Source organism: Cyclopterus lumpus, chromosome 3, assembly GCF_009769545.1.
Source record: "Cyclopterus lumpus isolate fCycLum1 chromosome 3, fCycLum1.pri, whole genome shotgun sequence".
NCBI lineage: Eukaryota > Metazoa > Chordata > Actinopteri > Perciformes > Cyclopteridae > Cyclopterus > Cyclopterus lumpus.
The window spans coordinates 24,294,470-24,315,104 of NC_046968.1; the positions used below are offsets into that span (position 1 = coordinate 24,294,470).

Consider the following 20,635-nt stretch of genomic DNA (forward strand, 5'->3'; position numbering starts at 1 on the left):
GTCTCTGCATCCATTATCGAGGTGTATATGCAAATGACTCGTTTCCATCAGAAAGGTCAGATACAAAAACAGTCACATTCAAATTAGTACAACACGACCAGAATAAGCAGGTAGTAGTCTTACCTGGATGTGTTTTTTTTGACCCGTAGTTTGCTCCCTTTACAAATTACTGACTGGAAGTCCATTTGCAATTTAAAGATTAATTAAAACAGGATTAATTCCCCTGCTGTGATCAAACAGGTGGAGAACCTTTAAATACTAATCAACTTACAGCTGCTTCAACATTAAGATTAACTGTAACAAACTACCACAGCTTGGTAAAAGAATTAAGGATGTCTAAGTCTTTTTTAACACAAAAAAATAAATCATGATGGCGACGCTTGGTGTTTGAATAGATTTAATGCCAGCAAAAAAAGGGAAGTGTGTTACACATCTCACGAGGAGCCGTTTCAATAAACAGAAGTAAAATACTTCATAATATATTGACAGTTAATCCAAAATAGATTTTTTGTAAAAACTTACATACCAGCTCTATTTACAGGTCAGCACATTGTAATTCTAAAAAAAAAACTGCGTTCTGTGCTTCTTTTTTTTTTTTTTTTACTCCGCCATGTGCTGAGTGGAACATCAATAAATGAGTATCCCTTGGAAAAAAAGGCAAGCAATGACGCTATAGATAAAAAAATATAAACATTTTCTATTGCTCAAAAATTCTAATCTTTGGGTAGCAGTGAAAATATTAAGTAAGAAAGCATTACATGTATGATGGGATATTCATATTGGGCTACTTAATATGTCCATAAGAAGTTATCGAGCTAGCATAACAAATAAAAACACACACACACACGCACACAAAATCCAGCAAATTACAATTGACACACTTAATCAAACTAGAACTGCACCCTAATAATTAGTAAAATCAGTCATAATAGAAAAATGCTCAGAAAAAGATGCATAGTTTCACATGGCGGTCCGGTCCCTTCATAGTCCCGAGAGTCAGGCAGAATATTGTGTGTTTAAGAAGAAAAGAAAGTTCCTTCATATAAACTTAAGGCTTCCTGCGTCTGGAAGACAGAAAGAAAAGTACAAACCTCAATAAACCTGATTTTAAAAACACAGATATATTAGTCACCTATTTGTATAATAAAAAAGCAAAACAAAACATATACATACACACAAAAATAATTCCAAGACAGCTGGAACCTTATAAAACATTGTAAATAATGCAATTACTTACTTTTGATACCCAAAGCCTGAACTCGTGCTGGCCATTGGAGCCTAACGGGAGGAAAAAAGTTTAAATAGTTTGACACACGAAATAGGGATATGCACACAAATCAAAATGATCCAATTTGTATAGTAAGTAAGTATTTTTACTTGAACAATAACCAACAAGACCCTAAACATCGATACATGAGGACGTATAAAGTAAATGTGAATGCACTAAATGACCAGAAAGCCCTTCTAATTTAAATAGTTATATTTTCTTCACGTCTGGGTTTATTTAATTAATTCAGCTTACCCTGTTTTCTATGTCCTCCATGTGAGCTGCTCCGTCTCCAGACCCTGAGCCTCTCTTGCGACTGAAACAAAAACAAATAAAACTTGGAACTTCCTTTCTGCTAATTATTCACAAGAGATGTAAACAGAATTTGTTGACATATGGGATAATGGATAGATAAATTAGTGTCTCTAAAACCTCATGAACTTAATGACATTTTACCTGCTCAGTTTGAGCATAGATTTACAAAATACCTACATTATATATTTCAGTTACAAATTGTAGTGGGAGGAGACACAAACAAACTCTTTTCCACTTTCTTTCAGACATTACAAATAAATTAACGGGACTTTTGTGCCTATAAGTGCGTGTCCAACAACGCGTTTTTAATGGTTTGTTCGGACCTGAAATGCCAAATATATATATTTTTTTAAACTAGGCAAGTTAGCGACAATATTAACGTCTGTTTCATGTCACTTTATCATTGTGTCATACTGCACCTTGATGCTGTTGGGCACTCGTGTTTAAGTGTCTCAATGTCTGTGAACTGCACGGCCTGCCCGCCGCCTCTCGTCTTAAAAACATTGCCCTGAGGAAGTTAAACATTTTTTAAAAAAACTCAAAAATGCCCATAGGGGAATACAGGAGAGAGAGAGAAAAAGTAGCCATTGCCCAGTGAAATACAAAACAGGACATCAATGTGAAATCAAACAGAATGTGATAGTCAAAAATCATGCAAGATATAAAATAAATCAGAAGTCTCAAATTAAGCAATTATGTGATTTTTACCTTGATCAATTTAGTCTCGATCTCCCCGTCTGAGGCAAGCTCTTGATGTCTAAGCACATACTTTTGGCATTTGGACAGAGCTTTCTCATTCGGGGTCGACACCTTGATTGCATTGGGTAAGATTGGCTGCATGACAGTGTCTAGGTCCAAATTAGAAGATGGTTTGTGGTCTACCCATTTCTCCCCACCCGCAGAGTGTGAGCGCCTGTGCATCGGATGAACCGGGAGGCCCGTCTGGGGATCCCAGCGTGAGAGAGAAACAAACCAGGAAAGTTATTCACATGTGACGCCAGCAGGGACCATTTCAAGCTTGTTGGGGTTTAGTCGTGACGGTTGATCATTAGAGGGTGTTGGCGCGTGTTGAAAATACATGCACCGCTGGAAGCCCACGAGGGAAATGTCCCACTACGGAGGTTTTAATATTAATTTCTGGGGGCGCAAGTATTATAGCCCTTAACACGTAGACTGAAAATCTCACCTCAAACCATAATCTGGCCTTCCAGCAATACATATTTTCAGAAAGTAACCAAATAGCCCAGTAGAGTGAATAAGAAAGAACATGCAAAGCAGAAACGGAGTGAGCAGTTAAGACGACATGCAAACAAAATACAGATTCTAAAACAATGTTTGTTTAAAAAAATGGCAAATGTGTCAAAGACCAAAGACACTAAATTAATCCGTTTTGGTCCCGACATACTGAGCAGGTCAAACTTGACGATTATGTTGAAATGAAGATTTTTAATTTCTACATAGTCGTGGTTACTCAGACTGAATGCCTGTTTCGTTCCACTTCATGAATTATTGGATTTGCTGAAGAAAATATTGGCGGCAGCTCAGAAGTCTGGAACTCAAAGCAAATCAAAGGCTTCGACTCAGACTTTGACCAAAAGGCTCCACGTGTGCATATATTGTAAGTATCTCCGTATGAAGCTGCATGTTTTAATTTGTCGGTTTGGTCCACATGTGTACAATCAGAACATTTCCAACTGTGGGACATTAAGTCAAAGGTTGGCGCTCATTTGTACACGTGGGAACCCAAAAAAACCCACCAATATGTCTTTCAATCCCGTGAAGACATTAAAGTGAGCACGCGATGGAAACACTTTTTTTTTTTATTTGAGCAATTGTTAAAAAAGTGGGACTCAAGATGTTTGTGCGAGCTGAGCACACTGAAAAGCATCCGTGTCGAGAGCCACATCAAAAACAAACCCCAACACGGAGTGCAAGGAGGCTTTAAGTTTTACGTTTTCCTTCCTTACCCATTTCTGATCCAATTTCTTTGAATATCTAACAAACATGCAACTTTTTGCATGGGTCTTTTAAAAAAAAAAAAAAAAAAAAAAAAGTGCAATCCTGCTACGTGACAGCGAGTGTGTGTTTATTTTCAGTGGCGATACTCCATTTGCCATTTTGAGTGTGGCCACTGAACAAATGTGGTGAAGTAAGAACTATTCCAGAGAGCAGTTAGCCACAAGCAACAGAAAGCGGTACAAACACGATACAACTACTGCAGAGGCTTTAGATGCAGGTCGAGATGATTTACGAGCGTGACATCAGTGTGCCTTATAGTCTGGATAAGAGAAACACCAGCCGACACCCGATGCAGCGCTTCTACTTGATGCATTCCTAAACAAGCAGACATCTACCGAGACCAATACGGGAGCAGTTCTACGCTAAAGGCGAGGCTTGAACTACAGGTTTGAGGACATCTAGGCCCCATTACACACACACTAACCCTTGTGCCTGACTCTAGGTCTAGCCCATAGACGAGAGTCGTAGCGGGGGCCTCGGTCTCGGCGGCCCAGCGCTGGCCTCTCCTGCGACCCACGCTGCTGGTGCCGAGGCATGGGGCGGGAGTCCGGCTCCTGTACTGGGGAGTCCCGGAGTGCCTAGCTCGGCTGCTCGAGTCTACAGGGAATCTGTGCTCCCAATCGGAGATGCAGGAGGATACTGAGGGATAGGCTGACGATGAGGAGGAGGAGGAGGAGGTGTCGGGGTAAGCGTCCTGAACTGCCCTAACATTGGCTGGATTTTGGTGGGAGGGAGTTTGGATGAAGTCCTGAAAAGTGATGGGGGAACGGAGGCCAAGCATTGTGGATGTTAGGGCGCTCCAGATGAACACAAACACAACAACAGGGTGATACAGAAAAGTTGGAAATGCTGTGTTCAGGAAGCAGAGACGTATTTTACAAATCACCACAATAATAATTAGCGCCGTGCAACATTTCCAGATTAAATACAGATTCACAAGCGAATGTGGAAGTGCACGTCGATGGAAGAGGCGGCGCAGCGGAGTAAATAACTCACATGAAGCGGCGATGGCGAGGCGGACCTCATCTGGCCCACGTTGTGATCCCTCTCCCGCGACGGCCTCTCTGGTTTCTCTGGACGCTCGGTAGGAAACACACCGACGCCGCTGCTCTCCGTCACGATGGCCTTGAGCTGCTTCAACTTTTCGTCCTTCACCCACAACTTGTTCTGCATCTCCAGCTGCTTGGCGTTCACTCGCCTCTCCTAATTGGAAGACGGTCTCATCATCTAACCATACACAACAACATTCTCCGCGAGGTATTGTGGCTCACATTTCTTGTTTTTAAATGAACCGTAGTTTTTTTTTTTTTTTAACCAGCCACAAAGTTCTTGCACTGCAGATAGTAAATACATTTTATCTGATGAAGCTTTGAGGCATTTTGTCCTTTCAAAATTGGACTAAAATCTGTCAGAGCAACAGCTTTTAATTTATTTTTTTTGATTAAAAAAAAAAAAGGAATAAATGCTACTTGTATTGGACATTTTTATATAATACATTAGTGGTTGTTAAAATATTTAAATTAATGTATTCTTTATTTTAGAGACAATGAAGGCTCTCTAAATGTTGCTATTGTAGTAGAAAAATAAACATTAAATCTAAATATGCATTAATTTTCTTCACAGTTTTGCATTTGTAAAATAAATACAATTTGTTATCGAATCTGTATTGGCCACAACCCACATATAATAATAATTCATCATTATCTGTCCTAATGTTTTGTTTGTACTTGTTTGAGCAGTGCAGTCACACTAGACTACTAATGTATGACGTAGTACAAACATGCAGCTCCACGGATGTAAATGATTGGCAAGTATGTGCAAGCACTCAATGTACAAACCCCAAAAACAGTGGGGCTACCATTAATAATTCCACTTACACACTCCTTCTCCCACTTGAATTTGGTGTCCGTCACCATGCCCTGCATGCGCTGCTCCATGCGCTTCCTGTCCGTCAGCTCTCTCTGGAGCCGCTGGTCCCGCGTCTCCAGCTCCTGCCGAAGTGAACGCTTGTCCTGCTCATACATGTCGGTTGTCTTCTGCAGGATGTCGACCTGAAGAGGAAGACCAGCAGCGTGAAAACAAAGATGTCAAAAAAAAGTAAATACAAGCCTCTCTTAAAAAAGGAGTTCATTCACATATCCAGTAAGAGAGCTTTCAATGGAGTGACCTTGTATTCCAGAGTCTTGGATTTTTTCTCCAATCGTTCGAGCTCCGTCTTCTGGCTCAGGATGACTTTTTCTTTCTCGCTCAGTTTGCATCGTTGAGCATGAAGGAACGTCTCCTTTGCATTGATCTGACCGTCGAACTGCTGAAACATGGACTTCAGCGTATTTGCTGTGAGAAAAAAACAAATCAATGTAAACTGTTGATTTGATACAATATTGGCCTTGAAAAGTGCCGAGAAAAACCTCCTATTCTAATTCAACAACAAACCAAGAGTAGGAAGTCATCCATCACTGATAACCACAGTTTGAATAAATGCTGCCTTTTAAAAACGACTGATGGTTCATTGCTTTTCTCCAAAATTCATTCTTTGCTACCAAAAAAGAAATAGGTTCTCTAAAAAAACGGATTATTTGTTGGTTAGAAAATGGCGCAGTACCGGTTTGGTCGTACTGCTGTGCCATCATCTGACGGACACGGTGCCTCCTTTCCAGGATCTCAATCAGGCGAGGCAACGACTGATCATCAGCTGGGTCCACCAGCTCGAAGTTCGGCAGGGATGGAAGGCTTTCCATGAGCTGCTTCAGGAGAGCGGGGTCATCTACTGAGAGATAAAGAACACGGCGCGGAAAGGTTCGCATTTGTAGTTTTGTTACATTCATGACATGATAGAATTAGATATGAGAGCAAAGAACAAGCAGTAGAGATTTGAGGGTGATTTACCGGCATTGTTTGGATCTCCTCGCTCATCCAGGCGACTCGACAGCTCATCTTTGAAGGCGCGGTTTCTGTGTCTGCGTCCTGCTGCAAGGCCACAGATTGGCCGGTCAATCGGCCGCGCCACCTCCACCTCCTGGGTCACCTCCGCGAAACGCAATACCAGCTGCAGCACATTGCAACAGAACGTCGTTAGGAATTACAAATACCGGGATAGCGATTTTGCCACAGCATTGTAAGGTTGACTATTGTGCATTCACGCACAATATTTTTGAGAAATAATCATCAGTGATGTGTGGAAACAATGACTATGTAAAAGCAAATAATAGAACAGCCTGGTAAGTTTAGAAAATGACTTTACTGTCATGCAGCCTTTAAAACCAGAAAAACACAACGCTTGTGCCATATTACAATATCCAAAATCTAAGACGATATCAAGTTTCATATTGATATCATATTTATATATCGCTCAACCCTAAAACTATGGATTATACATCTAACCATTTAAATTGCAGTTTGATGGCGAACCAGCCAACAGATCAGTGTTGCAGAGGATAAGATGATTTTTCTTCTAGTAAAAAATATTAACAAAGACAAGATTCTGCAACACAAAAACAATGGCGTACCATAGTTTCGTCATAGTCGTCCGCCTTTGGGTTGACACACACAATCATCCTGACTTTTCCTTCTCCGTCAAAGTAGTTTTTAAACAGATGTGTAACTTTGGAGTCCCGGTAGGGCACCATCTGGAAGAAGATAAAGGCTCTGTGAAAATGCACCGACTGGAAAATTAACAAGCAAGATTACAAATATTGCTGTCCATAGAAATAAAAACGGAACAAATAATAAAGTGAGGATTCCTTGATGAACAGATGATACAATACCAACCTTATTAGTTCCACATATCTGGTTTTCACGCAGGACTTCCATACACGTGCGCAGCGTCATCAAGGACTGGTTAATATTACCTGTAAATGACACATGTTGAGACGTGTTGAAAGCCTGCAGATGCACAGAAAACCCGTCTCTGGCACAGCAAGACGTGAACTCACCCGCTTCACGTAGACGACTTCCCTCGGCTCTGGTTCTGCTGGTGCGCTCGCTGCCAGCCAGGTCCACCAGACACAGCTGGCTCACGTTCACCTGGTTTTTGTCCTGCAAATTTAATAACACGCGATGTTAACGTCAGCAAACATCGGCTGGAATCCTTTGTGTTTGATCTGCTTTGTCAGATAAAAAAAAAAAAATAATTCACTGGCTATCTTTGAATAAACAGTCATCATAGAACAAACCAACACATTACAACATTCAAAATAAAAAAGTAATCTGCACGTCACCTGTAGAATGTGGTCCCCGTCAGCATCGAGTGGTGCCTGAGCCAACTTCACTGTGAACACGCTGTGTGAGCGACTGGATTCACGGTTAAGTTCAGTGTTGGCTATCCTCCTTTTCTTTTGTCCTGGAGAAACAGCAGAGCATTATTAATACAGCGTGTTAACAACAAAAACAACAATAAATAACTACTAAATATAATATAAAGCCACTATAATGAGTAATTATTACCACTCACCCTTCCAAAAGACTTCAAAGGCCTCTTCTGTGGATTTGACCTCAACTTCCGTGCAGCCCGCCACGTACATGTTGTGATTCTGATCTTCACGCAGAATCTTGGATTGAGGTGCTCTGAAAAATAGTTTATGACGAGAATAAATACAACGCAACACACTAAAGTATCGCTTTAGTAAGACAAGCAGCAAAAAGCTAAAATGACCAATACTTTATGTTAGTGTTAAAAGGCGCATGCACACAAGTTTGAGCCATCCAGAAGTTACGCCTCTCCACACGAACAGCAGGGAGCCATTAAAATGACACAAAAGCCAGAAAGCTATGCCATTTACAGGGCGTTGGATTAATGGGATGGAACAACACTGATGACCTAAGTAGTGACAGCAGCTACAGCCAAGTTACGAATAAACTGTCTAGTGTACGTTCACTGGCCACATACATGAACTCATTGTTCCGTACAGGCGTGCCTCCACCGAGCCACCTAACAAAAACATGATTTTTAAAAGTGCATCTTGTAAACATGAAAAAAAACGTGTCTCAAAGAACGTGGTCAGCACATACAGTCAGAATGGTTGTCATGCAGAACTACTAGCTCAACATTTACAGATCACACTTATGAAGGGAGTGCATTTATTTTCTCTGCATTTACTGCAGAGCCACCTCGTAAAATAAACCAAAAATATACCCGATAGAAAATATGCGTTGTACAGACAATCCTTGAGGGGGGGGGGAGAATAAAACAGAGGTTTAATATGCCGTCTCTTACTTTGGTCTGATGGGGTCAAACTGAGCATCTTCGAGGAGATCATAGATATAGTTGTTGTAGATCTCGATGTAGGACACAAAAACACTGTAACAACAGTCTTCATCCACATTCTCAAATTTGCGCGCCTCCTCTGAGCTGATCATATCCGCGAACTCTGGGTCAGCCTTCTGCCTGAAAAACAAACGCATACAAAAAAGCAACATCATTAAACATGTACTTTACATTCAGTTCCCTCAAACTACACAAGTAGTTGTCACACCATAAAAAGCACAGGAAGTAAGACGTGAAATAAAGTTACTCAGTTACCTGGAGGATGGCGTTTTGGGCACAGACTGCTGACTGTCTCGCTTCTGTCTCTCCAGGAGAGCATCAACTTGACCCTGGATCTCCATCCCATTTTTTTCATCTGGTTTAAACACCTGATGAAGATAAAAAAATGTTTTTAAAAACAAACACATAGCCTCCCATTACCATCCTTCCCCCAAAAAGGTACTCTTTTATTGAAGATTCTTACAAATCGTTTGGCCTGAAAGGGGCCGATGGTGTTGAAGAGTATGTCTAGAGAGCGGGGGAGGAGTCCACCTTCACCAGGTGAGCCGGTCATGGTGAAGGTCTTCCCACTTCCAGTAACACCATACGTAAACAGCAGACCTATGAACATGGAATATCACAATTACACAGCCACTTTCACAGAGGATTAGGGCTGATGCTTATTTATTATATATTAAGTTGGTCTGATAAAAAGCACATGTGTGATTGTAAGTTTTGACTGACCACAATTTGAATTTGGTGATTAATAAATTATCAAAATTGTTTTCAACAAATCTTCTGTTGATCATTTAATCCAGATATTTTTCCGCAGATTCAGATTTGATCTTTAATGTCCTATAGAGGACATTTGCTTTCAGTCTCCTGCACAAACACTAACAAAAATAATCATTAACCCTCTGAAAAAGGCTGTTTACAAACAAGGACACATGTCACAGGGATGAACAAATATTTTAGAGATATAAGTTAGGTTTCTTTTTTTTTTTACAAGAAAGGGATACAAAAATCAACGGCTGAGATTCTACACAGTGCAGTTCGTGCCATTTAAAAAAACATTTAATTCACTCACCATTTTTACAATGAATAAGGTCCTCTATCAGAGGCTTAGCAACATCCTCAAACAGCTCTATTTGATTGGTATTGATACCAAATACTTTTTTAAACGAGTACTGTGTCTAGAGGATAAACAGGAAACAAAATGTAGAACATCACGTAATGTACCAGTTAGCAAACAAGAACAGGTGGTCAATTTGCTTTTCATGGCCAAGCAGAGAGGGCAGCAGCACACGTACCTCTTTGAACTCCCCATTGCGGTTGGCTTTAAGTCCATCAGGAGCATGAAGCTGAATAGTGGCGCTGCTGATCATCTCAACACAACATTCCTCATCTTCTGCTCCAAGTGGGCGTATACGACAGTATACCTAAAACGATGAATGAATAGATGAGGCCTACGGGTATGAAGCCATTGCAAGTGGAATAACTACATTCAGATAAACCTAATATGAACTCATCAGCTCATGTTGCCAGTCACACATTCAGTGCACGTAGATCAACCCAGATGTCTCCTGACCTCATTAATTCACAGGTGTTGTCATTGTAAGAAGAGTGAATTAAAGTTTTGAAAGTAACAAAGTAAGCAGTGTTTACTTACTCCAACCGGATCTTTCTCTATGTTGGATGGCTTTTTCTGGCCCGGCCTCCGAGGAGTCTTTGCTTTTCTGAGTGATAAAGAGTTACAGAATCAATGTCAGAGCACACAAACAAAAATGCATGCTGCATTAAATTTAATTAGACACATCACTTCCTAAATAATCCTGATCATTCACCCGAGTAACGTAAGACTCTGTGGACATCTGACCATTACGTAGCTCACACTCTTGAGGCCCAATTCATCCTCAAACTCTTTCACACCCAAATCAGATCAATATTAGTGCATCATCATCATGATAGAGAGAGAAAAAAAGATGTTCCACAAAGTTGGAAACACCCTTTTAAACATTAGGATTCCCTTAAATAGGATCAGAGGACAAAATATATGCTTAGAGCTACACAGGTGTGAACATGTACTTATGTTAATAACCAAAAGTGTCCACATTTTTTTGTCCATATAGCTAATATTATATTCTGTGAGATATTTATTTATTTATTTACTCGTTTCGATAACTATCGTTAAGTTATCTAACGTTAGAGTTAACTAAGCTAACGTTAGCTAAGTCAGCCAAGGGGTCGCGTGCTAACGACGATTCACAGGTGACAATCAAGAACAATACGAACGTAACGCGATATTTGCCACTTTAACGTTAAAATAACCAAAGCTGGAGAACGTGTTGCCCTTTGCACACACACGTAACACACATTGGGGATAGTTGCGCTTCAACGTCAGTTGTAAAGAGATAAGCTAATTAACGTTAGGTTCAACCAGCTCGTTCACTAGAGCGCGAGCTGTGCGAACTTTACGAAGCTTTCCTTCTGAACAACCGCTAAAAGGTTATCATTAAAACGCACCGGGGGACATATAACTAACACAATGCGTAGCTGTAGATTGTAAGCCGTGTATCGTGTTAAATACATAACCAAAATGTGGTAATACTCACGCTGCTCTCTGCATTGTTTGTGTTGTTAATTAAGCTCCTCTCCGCTGAACACAGAGCGCCTCTTTTCGATTTGAAAAATTCTCTTCCGCGTGACTAATATTTCCAACCAATCACGGAGCGGACACGGCTGTCATCACCGGAAGTCCCGCCTCCAGCACCTCTCCCCGTATTTGCTCGATTACACGACTCACTGGATTGACTCGTGTGATGAGGCCGAAACAAAGAAACTACAGTTCATTTGAACATAAAATAACTAAAGATCGTTTAATTTAATAAAAATGAATTTGTTACAATCGCAGAGAAGACTAAATGGATTTTCCTCGACTCTTTTATTCTTTAAAAAACTGTTTTAATAAACTGATATTAAAAGGACACACAGCCAAGTTTGGTTAATATTTTATTTGAAAATAAATAACATTGTACATAAATACTTTCAGTTTTGCGTCAAAGGCACATTGTGATAAGGGACAGAGACGGCAATCATATGAGGGAAATAAACCTCCTCATAAAACATGTTCTCTGTATTAGGCTACAGTACTGACTTTGTTGATTTGCAGGCATCTCAAACTCAAAAGCAAAACATTTTCTTCCCTTTTCATAACGGCCTCATTTGTCTCGGCATGTTTTTCCGTATATATCTGAGTGATGTGCATGACAGTACAATCCAATAGGCTGCACAAGCACACGCACTAAAGGCACAGTGTCTAAATGCAGCACTACAATTAGAAATTGACAGTGAAATTAACATTTTGAGTTTGACATAGTGATTGTTACCTGCAGCTGACAATCTCCTCATACCCCACAAGTGGAAATCAGAGAACCGAACAAAAACATTGTTGTATAAAGATAGTGAGCACCTCCTTACAGTAGAAAACGTGCTACTTTTGTAGCTTTTCATAACAAGTTTCCTTAGAAACATTTAGATTCATTACATATTATAGTAACAAGTAATTTCCATTGTACGTTTGTGCAAAGTACGCCCTTATTTTCAGTTTACCCACACATTTAACAGCAGTCATCAGGCTGAATACCACCTTGAGTTTAGAATTCAAGTGACATGACATCAGCGTTTGTGTTGTTTAAAATGTTTTTATAATCACCCATAATGCCCTTTTTACCCCCACTGTATGTCTTACGACCTTCTCGGATCCTGTGATAAGGAGCCAGAGGTTTAGGAGCACACGCAGGCCCTGCTTGAGGCTTTCTTTGCCCCTTTATCGTGTTTCTTTCCCTCACAGTTTGGAGCGGAGAGGAGAGGTAGACTGAAGAGCGTGAGAATCGTCACGTTGACCACCACGCAGAGCAGCGCCGCACCCACCGAGTTGGAGAAGGTGATGGGCACGGAGTGGGCCAGGAGCCAGGGCCGCCGTGTCACCATGTCCTGTTTCACGGCCTTCATCTGGAAGTGGGTGCCGAGGATGCCGCACACGTGAAACAGTTGATGGCTGTGACCTGCAGGGGGAGCAGTCGAGTCGCGTTTGAGTTCAGAGGGCACAGTGGGGAAACGATGCTGACTGATTTCAACACCCTGACAGGAAGACGTGGAGGTGGTTATGCGTTAGCATTATTTCATAATGATTAACACATCTGTTAATGGGAATCCGGTTTCAGAGAGGTCTAAGAAATGTGACATTTCATTTCAGCATGAATGTGTCATTATGGCCAACCTCTACTCCATTGTTTTGTATTGTTTTTATACTTTTATAAGACAGGTTTCTGCAAGTTTATAACACACAGAGGTACTACTGTTTTGGGCGTGAAAAAACTGTCAACACAACACTGACATAGCATCACCATAAGTTAATATGACGTATTAAAAACATCACGCAAATATGAAGCAACATTTGTTCATATAGCACTAGCTCGGTTTAGGGTTTTCACCTACTCTAAGGGAGTAATATCTGTCTCTTTTAGCCGCTCCACTATGATCACCAGCTAATTGTTAACCGTGTCTGCAATTCGGTGCTGATCAGGTGGTGTGCAGTGTTTTTTTTGCTTCTTTTCTTGCATAAAACAGTGCTGTTTGATAGTGATCAACACTGAGAATGAATCTAAACAGCGAATCCCATTCACAAACCAACATGTAACATGCCGATGAGAGTCAACAGCTACTCCTCGGATGAGTCTCACCTATGTAGTCGAAGCTGCCGGGCGCCAGGCGCTCAGGTAGATGTGTGGCGAACAGGAAGCCTGTGAGGAGAGCCAAGGTGATGTGGGTGATGTGCAGCATGTTGGTATCATTGTCTGTGCAGCCCTCTCCTTCACACATGAACACCTGGAAGTACAACACACACACACACACACACACAGAACAGAGGCAACAGATCACTATGCCATCTCCAATACGACCTCTTTTATCACCTTCAAATTGTTTTAATGAGGCATACAAATATTTATTAAGTATCTCTTACTGGAGCATAACACATGTGGTTCTAGTCTCAATGGAGGGATGTGTCAAATGTTCCTCTTTCACATCATATATAATATCTGACATACATTTACAATGTGCATTAAACTACTGCTTGTTATTATTTAAAATCATATACATCAAATATAACCCTAGCCATGGACATTACAGTAACACAAAGTCATGTATATGAAACAAATGCATGTTTTTTTTCTTCTTTTTCTCCTTACTGTTTCGCAGAAAAGTCCTTCAAGTATGTCCGATATATTGAATGTTATCTGTGACACATCCTTTCAGACGTGTGTTTCGTGTGTGTGTGTGTGTGTGTGTGTGTGTGTATGAAGGGCACACATGTGGTACCTACCCTGTAGAACAAAGGAATGTGGTCGAAAAAGTACGGGTAGGCGAAGGCAACAACGCGGAGATATTTGCCGAACTTTGGATTCTGGTTCTCTGAGAATCTGAAATAAAAAGACACAAAGTGTACAGTAGCTGGAAATGTCAGGATGAGTAGATAATAAAAACAATGTAAATCAAATAACTTGAAATACAAAAGTTACATAACAAATACACTTAAGTATCCTGTGCTGCACATAATTGGTATACTGAACAGAACTGTTTCTTGAGCACTTTGAACACTTAAAGCCAGTGACTCAGGTCGTTACAGAACACGTTCCTCCGGCTCCTCTAACCTGAAACTACAATTAGACAAAATCACTGTTTAGGGCTGGTCCCCATAGTTACGCTTCGGCGACACCCATTGTGCCTCGACAAAGAGAGTCGCTCAAGTCAGTGAACAGTCACACACATTTCTGCAGGAGTAAATCTGCCGCTGCCATCATCTGAGGCGCGATAAACACGGTTCATGATAGAAAGTGTCAACAAATGCGTTGTGTTTCTTTTACCTCTGTACGACGTCGTGATTATAATGCAGAAACGGTAAGCCCAGCCTTAGCAGCGGGGAGAGATGAGTGAAAGAACAATAAATCATTTTTAGACACTCAGGGAAGCTTTTCTCCGTAGTGACAAATGTCCCACAGACGTAAGATTGATCATTTTATTTCACATTTGATGAAAGCATCATGAGCCAACCACATGTGATCACACAGGTATTCAGAGACATATTCGAGAGCAGTCACGTTAAAATGTTGCCATGGACGAAGTGGGAAGCATCTAAGTACATCTACTCAAGTACTCTCTCTACTTAAGGACACTGTTGATGTACCCGTACTTCACTTGAGTATTTTAATTTAGCATAATTTAGCATATGAGCACATAGTAGCCTATCCAGTATATAGCATATTAGCCTGAGGTTATGATGACACACAGATCCTTTCACCTCAACTTGTTAAACACCTGGTTACTCTTTTCTAAAAGACAACACGAGTAGTTATTGACCTCTGTGCAGAATGCACGTCCTCAGCATACCTGGAGTAGCAGGCCATGCCGGTGCAGATGACCGTGTTCAGCACGGCGATGGGGACGTAGCACTGGTGGAAGAGGCCGTTCGCCCACTTGTCCGGGAAAACGTAAGCTGAGTAAACGATTGCTGAGCCTGCAGCAGGACACAGTAAACAAGGCCCGGTTGGACATTTTGAACCCTGTTTGTTTTGTATCAGGAAAAAGTAGGTTCACACTCGGGCGAGCTACTTTGTCCACCCCCACATTTCACAAAGTCTACAGGAGGAAGACAGAATATTTAAAACACTTGTTTTAACCAAACATTAAAGCCAAACAAAGAAGTATGCATTGATTATACATCCCGGTAATAATAATCTGCAATACGTCTGTTTGAGTATCTCTGTCGCTGTCTTTTTTATTATTTTAATGATCTTAAAGTCATAACTTTGTTACGCGTATGTTTACACACACAAAGACAGCATTTGATCTGATTAAATTTGATTTCACTTCATGGTCGGATTTCTCTCAAATTTAAAAAGACGTCCACAGTTTCACCAAACACAAGATTTGAAGACACATTGCTTTGACCTGCCAACATCTGGTTGAGTTACTGACACTAACTTGTTAACCTCTTAACCCGACAGTGGGCAGGCCGGTAATCTGCCTGCCGACGGGTTAGCGTTTAGGGGTGAATGAACAATGTTTTGAATGATTGTTTCCATCAAACTGCTTCAGTATGTGTCCCAGTGCGTAGAGAAAAGCAGTTGGCACATACTTCATTTTAATGCGTATAAAACGTTGTGGGTTTCTTCTTCTTCTCGGGTTTCCAAGGGGTTAATAAGTGAGTTAGTGAAGGAAGTGCTCCGTGCATAAAGCCACTCGTGGACCTGGTTGACCGTGAAGCCCACCGCGCTCACCCAGGCTGTAGAAACTGAGGGCAGCGTAGTCGAAGAAGAAGCAGATGTGGCGCGCCCGCGCCGACATGCTGCTGAAGGTGTGAGCGCAGCTGGACGCCAGCGGGTAAATGCAGCAGGTGGTCAGGAAGATCACCAGAGGCCAGATGAAGGAGTCGTGCCATGCCGTCTGCACCAACACCACCGCCACCACTTCCCACAGGAAGTACCTGTCGGGAGAAGAAGAAAAAAAACCGCTCACATTAACTTGATTGCATTGGATGCAGCGGTACTGCTTTCTTTGTGTGTCTTTAGCAACACGTGTGTCATTTAAAATCAATCAGAGACGGATTATCATATCAAATGCCAAGCAATTGGCCCCATGCATACTACAGAAAAAAAGGGGCGCATGTCGAATGAATATAAATAATCGTAGAAAGCCCCGAAAATGCAGATACTTCCATACATCACACGAAGGCCATTCACAGTCCCACCTGTGAGAGATGTTGGAGCTTTATGATGTATTTTTGTGGAGGAATAGCCTCGACTCAACTGAAATGAAGTGAAGAAATGATAAGATCCTCCCCAGCGGTGTATAGAGAAGCACAGCACTGTTGGTGTGGTCCTATTGTTACTTTATAGGTCTGATAGCATAACCTCATTAACAAGTGAAAGTAGTCTGTGTAACAATAGAAGGTATTTAATCAGAGAAAACAGTGCTGAGTTCATGTTCTAGCAGCTAGAGATAAAAAAAATTATGTTTCTATCTTCAATTACTACATTAATGATTATGCTCCTTTATACGTGATGATTATCTGTCACACTGGAGTCGTATCAGTAGTCGTAGTTGCAGAAATATTTGCACATAGATGAGATAATAAAGGAGTGGTTGTGATTATTTGTTACATCATAATTTCAGCACGTAGCTTCCCATAACGCCTTGTCGTTTCTATCATTCTGTTTGTTTAATGATCGAGCAAACACAATAAAACAAGCGAACAAAAGGAAATCAGGTTATTATATCCTATTTATGTTTTTGGGAACCAACCAAAACAAACTGAAACATTCAAGCAGCTCCGTGCAGTGAAAGTAAACCGGTGAACTATTGAACCACGAGAGACTTCATAATGAAAACCATAAACCAACAAAAATGTATACAACTTCCTGTGTGATAAATACCCTCCTCTAGCGGGCCTGAACAGAATGCCGATATCGTCACGGATAGTACTCTTAACATCTTATTACACATATATCTTATACACACAAACACACACACACACACACACAGACGGGCCTCTGAAACTCCAAAGACACACACTTCGCTTGTCATCCCATGTGCCTCGACGTAGTCCGAACAAAGTACTACATTACTCAATCAAACCATTCATTTGTTGGTAACTCTCATTTGCACAACAGTTCCACACCCGCGTGTTCGTTTCCACGCCTCTCATTAACAAATCATTATTATTTGTGCTTTTCCCCGTCACTGAGCAGTTAACTAATTAAGGCAACTCATAAGCCTCGGGCACAGATCTGCTCATTAGCGGCTTGCCTCGAGGTCTCAAGACACACACACACACACACACACACACACACACACGCACACAGTCTCCCTGGACTGTGCAGTCAAAGCAACATGGCATCTCAGCAGGCAGGAAGTGCAGCGTGTCTCCTGGGTTGGCGGTGACCTCTGTAGTAGCTTTAAAGCGCGAGCTCTAGACTCACACAAACACACATCTACCACACACGACTACGCAATGAAATCATTGCGTCAGTAAAAGTCTGTCGGGCAGCAAAAAATGTCGCTTTAAGCTCCAGAATGAACGTACAGTGTACAATGGGCCGAAAAGGAAATGATCCTCATTCTTTAGCTTCCTGTCTGTCTTTAGCTTTCTTCCTCTCCAGCCCCTCTCTCTCTCTCTGCTCCTACAGGTGTTGCATCTCAAGCCTCTCAATACACTGTGAAATAGAATATGAGACAACTCAAAGTCTTCTTGAGTTCACTCCATTTTAGGGCCAGAGGTTCTCCTGTTTGTTTTCATCAAACCTTCAGTTATTGATTACATCACTTGGTTATTACTCTTTTATTTAGACCTCTTGAACGTTTTAAAGTTGACAACTAGAGTTGAAGTTGATCCAAGTGAGTAGTTATTTAGTCACCAGTTGTTTGACTGCATATCCAGACAAATCCAATTGTTCTCTCAACTCAATGACAACGAGACTTTCGTATTAACTGATGTTTTCACAACGTAAATACATATAGTATAAATGCAGCTGTACTATGAGCGGTCCGTGCAGTAGAAGGCCCTCGAGCAGGGCGGCCCTGCACGAGGTCTCCAAACCTGTTTGTATGCGCATTGTTTCTCAAATAGCTCGAGTCATAAGCAGTTGTGCGTACGACGTAACCGTCCACTCTGTCCTCAACGGCTTCACTAAGTAAAGTCCACTGCTCTCCTGACACCTTGAAGAGCACATGTATGGTGCTTAATATGCACTGGCACGTGTTCAATGACAGATACTGTCGCTCTGGATGTGAGCAGTAAAAATAGAGGGTGTAGCTTTTAGTCGGTAATGTGCCAGAACTGATATCTAATAAATCTAAAGAGGTCAAGAAAATGTCCGTCTGTAAAAACCACAGATTAATATTCTGTCTCGACCTACAAAACCCAACCAGCTGTGCAGGATTCCTTTTCCAACACAAAGAATGATAAACAACAACCGGTATGAACACTATAAAATTGCTCTCTGCTTCGCTGAAGTATAGGAGTTTGGATGAATTACAGAAGATGTGAGCCGTCAACTCACTGACTCACTGCAAACCAGTTGGGTTACAAAAAGAAAAGAAAAGAAGTTGCCTCAAGTGCGTCAAATGCTGGCAGCCTACAACACACAAGACGTTTATGGCTCTTACAATTGCGCCGCATCGCAGCAATAAGACAACATTTCAGAGTGTTTGTTTACCAGGTGGGCAGAAAGTGGGTCCAGATGTTGAGCGTCTCATTGGTCAGCTGGAAGAGGCTCAGGATGCAGTCGGTGGCTGAGCTGCGGGGGTGTCGGTAGCCCGAGTGGATGCTGTCCTCGTGGAAAACCTGGAGAGAGAGAGAGAAACCTCCGGGTTAGTCCTCCGGCCAGTTCGACAGATTTAATAAAACCCGTAATTCTCGTCCTCTGGCGCCAGAAGAAACCAAGCAAAACAAAAGGCACGAGACTGGAATTCTCAGTGGAAACGAGTGTTGTGTGTTTGAGAGGGGTTCCCCGGAGGAGTCCCAAGATGTAATGGTTACAGTTATTAGAGGGGAAAAAATAGCTTTTTTGTTGGTCAAGCTTTTTTTTTTCTCTTCTTCTTAAGGTCCTATAAAAAGTGAGGCTTTCATGTGATGATGTTCAATGTTATCATTGTAAATCAGGTGTAGCTGCTGTATAAATACTGTGAAATTATAAAATTTGAATTCCTGCACAGCCAGTATTCAGAAACTATCTTTAAAACTAACCCGTCAGGTTTCCAGTATACGGTTGTTGTTGTTGTTGTTGTTGCGCAACAGCTGCACAACATATCGACCAGTTCAACAGTTCAACAAGGTAAAACAGGTCCAAGTTTATTTCCTGTTTGCGGTGCATGTGAACAACATCAGCTGACAGGAAGTAAACATGGACCAAAAGCTGTTGCCTGGCAATGCAATTCTGTTGGAAAGCGCAGACAGAGGATGAATACAGGTAGTCGGAAAACAGTAGGAGTAAAATAAAGAGTGCTTTTAAAAATATATATTCTAGTAGAAACCTCAAAATACAAGCCTGGCTTAATATGTCTCCTTTAATTCACCCACTCAACACCTCCTAATTGAGTGCAGCTCAGTCTGAAATGTCCAGTTGAGACGCACAGACAAACACTTACTTTGGGCACTTGATTGATGGTGAAGACTTGCGGTAATTTGACGAGGCCGAGCATGACGGCTGCAAGGTGCTGCTGCTGCTGCTGTCAGGTGGGAGAGCTGAACTGAGGCGGCCCGCTGGGGTGTGCCTCATTCTTTATAAGGTTTGTGTTGCCATGCTGCTCTCAGGGTTTCACCCCTTCACCTCCTCCCTCTTCAAACCCAGCGAGAATATCCAGTGTACCTGCAACTCCTCCTCCTCCTGCTCCTCCTGCTGCTGCTGTCTCTCTGGTGGTGGAGGAGGTCATGTGAACACACAGGTGTATGCTCTCTCTCTCTCTCTCTCTCTCTCTCTCTCTCTCTCTCTCTCTCTCTCTCTCTCTCTCACACACACACTGTTTTGCCATTCATTATTATTCGGTAGAGGCAAGTCTTTCGAGATCTCAATATCCGTGTGAGGAGTCGGCAGTTTCCAAAAAACAAAGCTCTTCTTTTTTTAAATGTTATAATTGCATAATTATTCCTCAAAGAGATGAAGTTTAGCCGGTACGACCGGTTTCAGGTAAGACAATACAAAAGCTTTCCATTAATAGACGTGTAAAGGTCTGCA

At 41.6% G+C, this 20,635-nt stretch overlaps 2 protein-coding genes across 14 annotated transcripts; both read right to left on the reverse strand.

Moving 5' to 3' along the window:
- Positions 1-380: 380 nt before the first annotated feature.
- LOC117728627 (kinesin-like protein KIF23) lies at positions 381-11,542 on the reverse strand. 13 transcript variants are annotated; one of them, XM_034529355.1, is made up of 24 exons: positions 11,456-11,536; positions 10,513-10,579; positions 10,154-10,282; positions 9,931-10,036; positions 9,328-9,464; positions 9,120-9,232; positions 8,814-8,984; positions 8,487-8,528; positions 8,052-8,164; positions 7,819-7,940; positions 7,534-7,636; positions 7,370-7,449; positions 7,108-7,227; positions 6,488-6,647; positions 6,204-6,365; positions 5,769-5,935; positions 5,479-5,652; positions 4,598-4,804; positions 4,026-4,349; positions 2,291-2,524; positions 2,002-2,090; positions 1,523-1,583; positions 1,238-1,278; positions 381-1,064 (listed from the first exon to the last, which is right to left on the reverse strand). In XM_034529355.1, the coding sequence occupies exons 1-24, from the start codon at positions 11,467-11,469 to the stop codon at positions 1,049-1,051; spliced, it is 2,952 nt and encodes a 983-aa protein (XP_034385246.1). In that variant the 5' UTR covers positions 11,470-11,536; the 3' UTR covers positions 381-1,048. The 13 variants fall into 13 exon arrangements, with proteins under 13 accessions (XP_034385246.1, XP_034385245.1, XP_034385248.1 ...); XM_034529354.1 differs by having other exon boundaries at positions 6,204-6,368; XM_034529357.1 differs by lacking the exon at positions 8,487-8,528.
- Positions 11,543-11,880: 338 nt separating this feature from the next.
- paqr5b (progestin and adipoQ receptor family member Vb) lies at positions 11,881-20,298 on the reverse strand. Its single transcript, XM_034529393.1, has 8 exons — positions 20,049-20,298; positions 19,118-19,245; positions 16,181-16,386; positions 15,291-15,417; positions 14,768-14,812; positions 14,227-14,323; positions 13,586-13,730; positions 11,881-12,907 (listed from the first exon to the last, which is right to left on the reverse strand). The coding sequence occupies exons 1-8, from the start codon at positions 20,100-20,102 to the stop codon at positions 12,627-12,629; spliced, it is 1,083 nt and encodes a 360-aa protein (XP_034385284.1). The 5' UTR covers positions 20,103-20,298; the 3' UTR covers positions 11,881-12,626.
- Between the last annotated feature and the right edge of the window lie 337 nt (positions 20,299-20,635).

What these genes read in the sequence shown, in the direction of transcription:
- LOC117728627 (XM_034529354.1), bottom strand. An exon ending in AGGAGATCCAAACAATGCCG is followed by an intron (nt 6,369 to 6,487) that starts GTAAATCACCCT and finishes TTTATCTCTCAG; the next exon opens with TAGATGACCCCGCTCTCCTG. An exon ending in TGGAGGACATAGAAAACAGG is followed by an intron (nt 1,279 to 1,522) that starts GTAAGCTGAATT and finishes TCCTCCCGTTAG; the next exon opens with GCTCCAATGGCCAGCACGAG.
- paqr5b (XM_034529393.1), bottom strand. Translation starts at nt 20,102, where the DNA reads ATGCTCGGCCTCGTCAAATTACCGCAAGTCTTCACCATCAATCAAGTG. An exon ending in CCTCAGTTTCTACAGCCTGG is followed by an intron (nt 15,418 to 16,180) that starts GTGAGCGCGGTG and finishes GTCCTGCTGCAG; the next exon opens with GCTCAGCAATCGTTTACTCA. An exon ending in ACATTCCTTTGTTCTACAGG is followed by an intron (nt 13,731 to 14,226) that starts GTAGGTACCACA and finishes TTGTACTTCCAG; the next exon opens with GTGTTCATGTGTGAAGGAGA.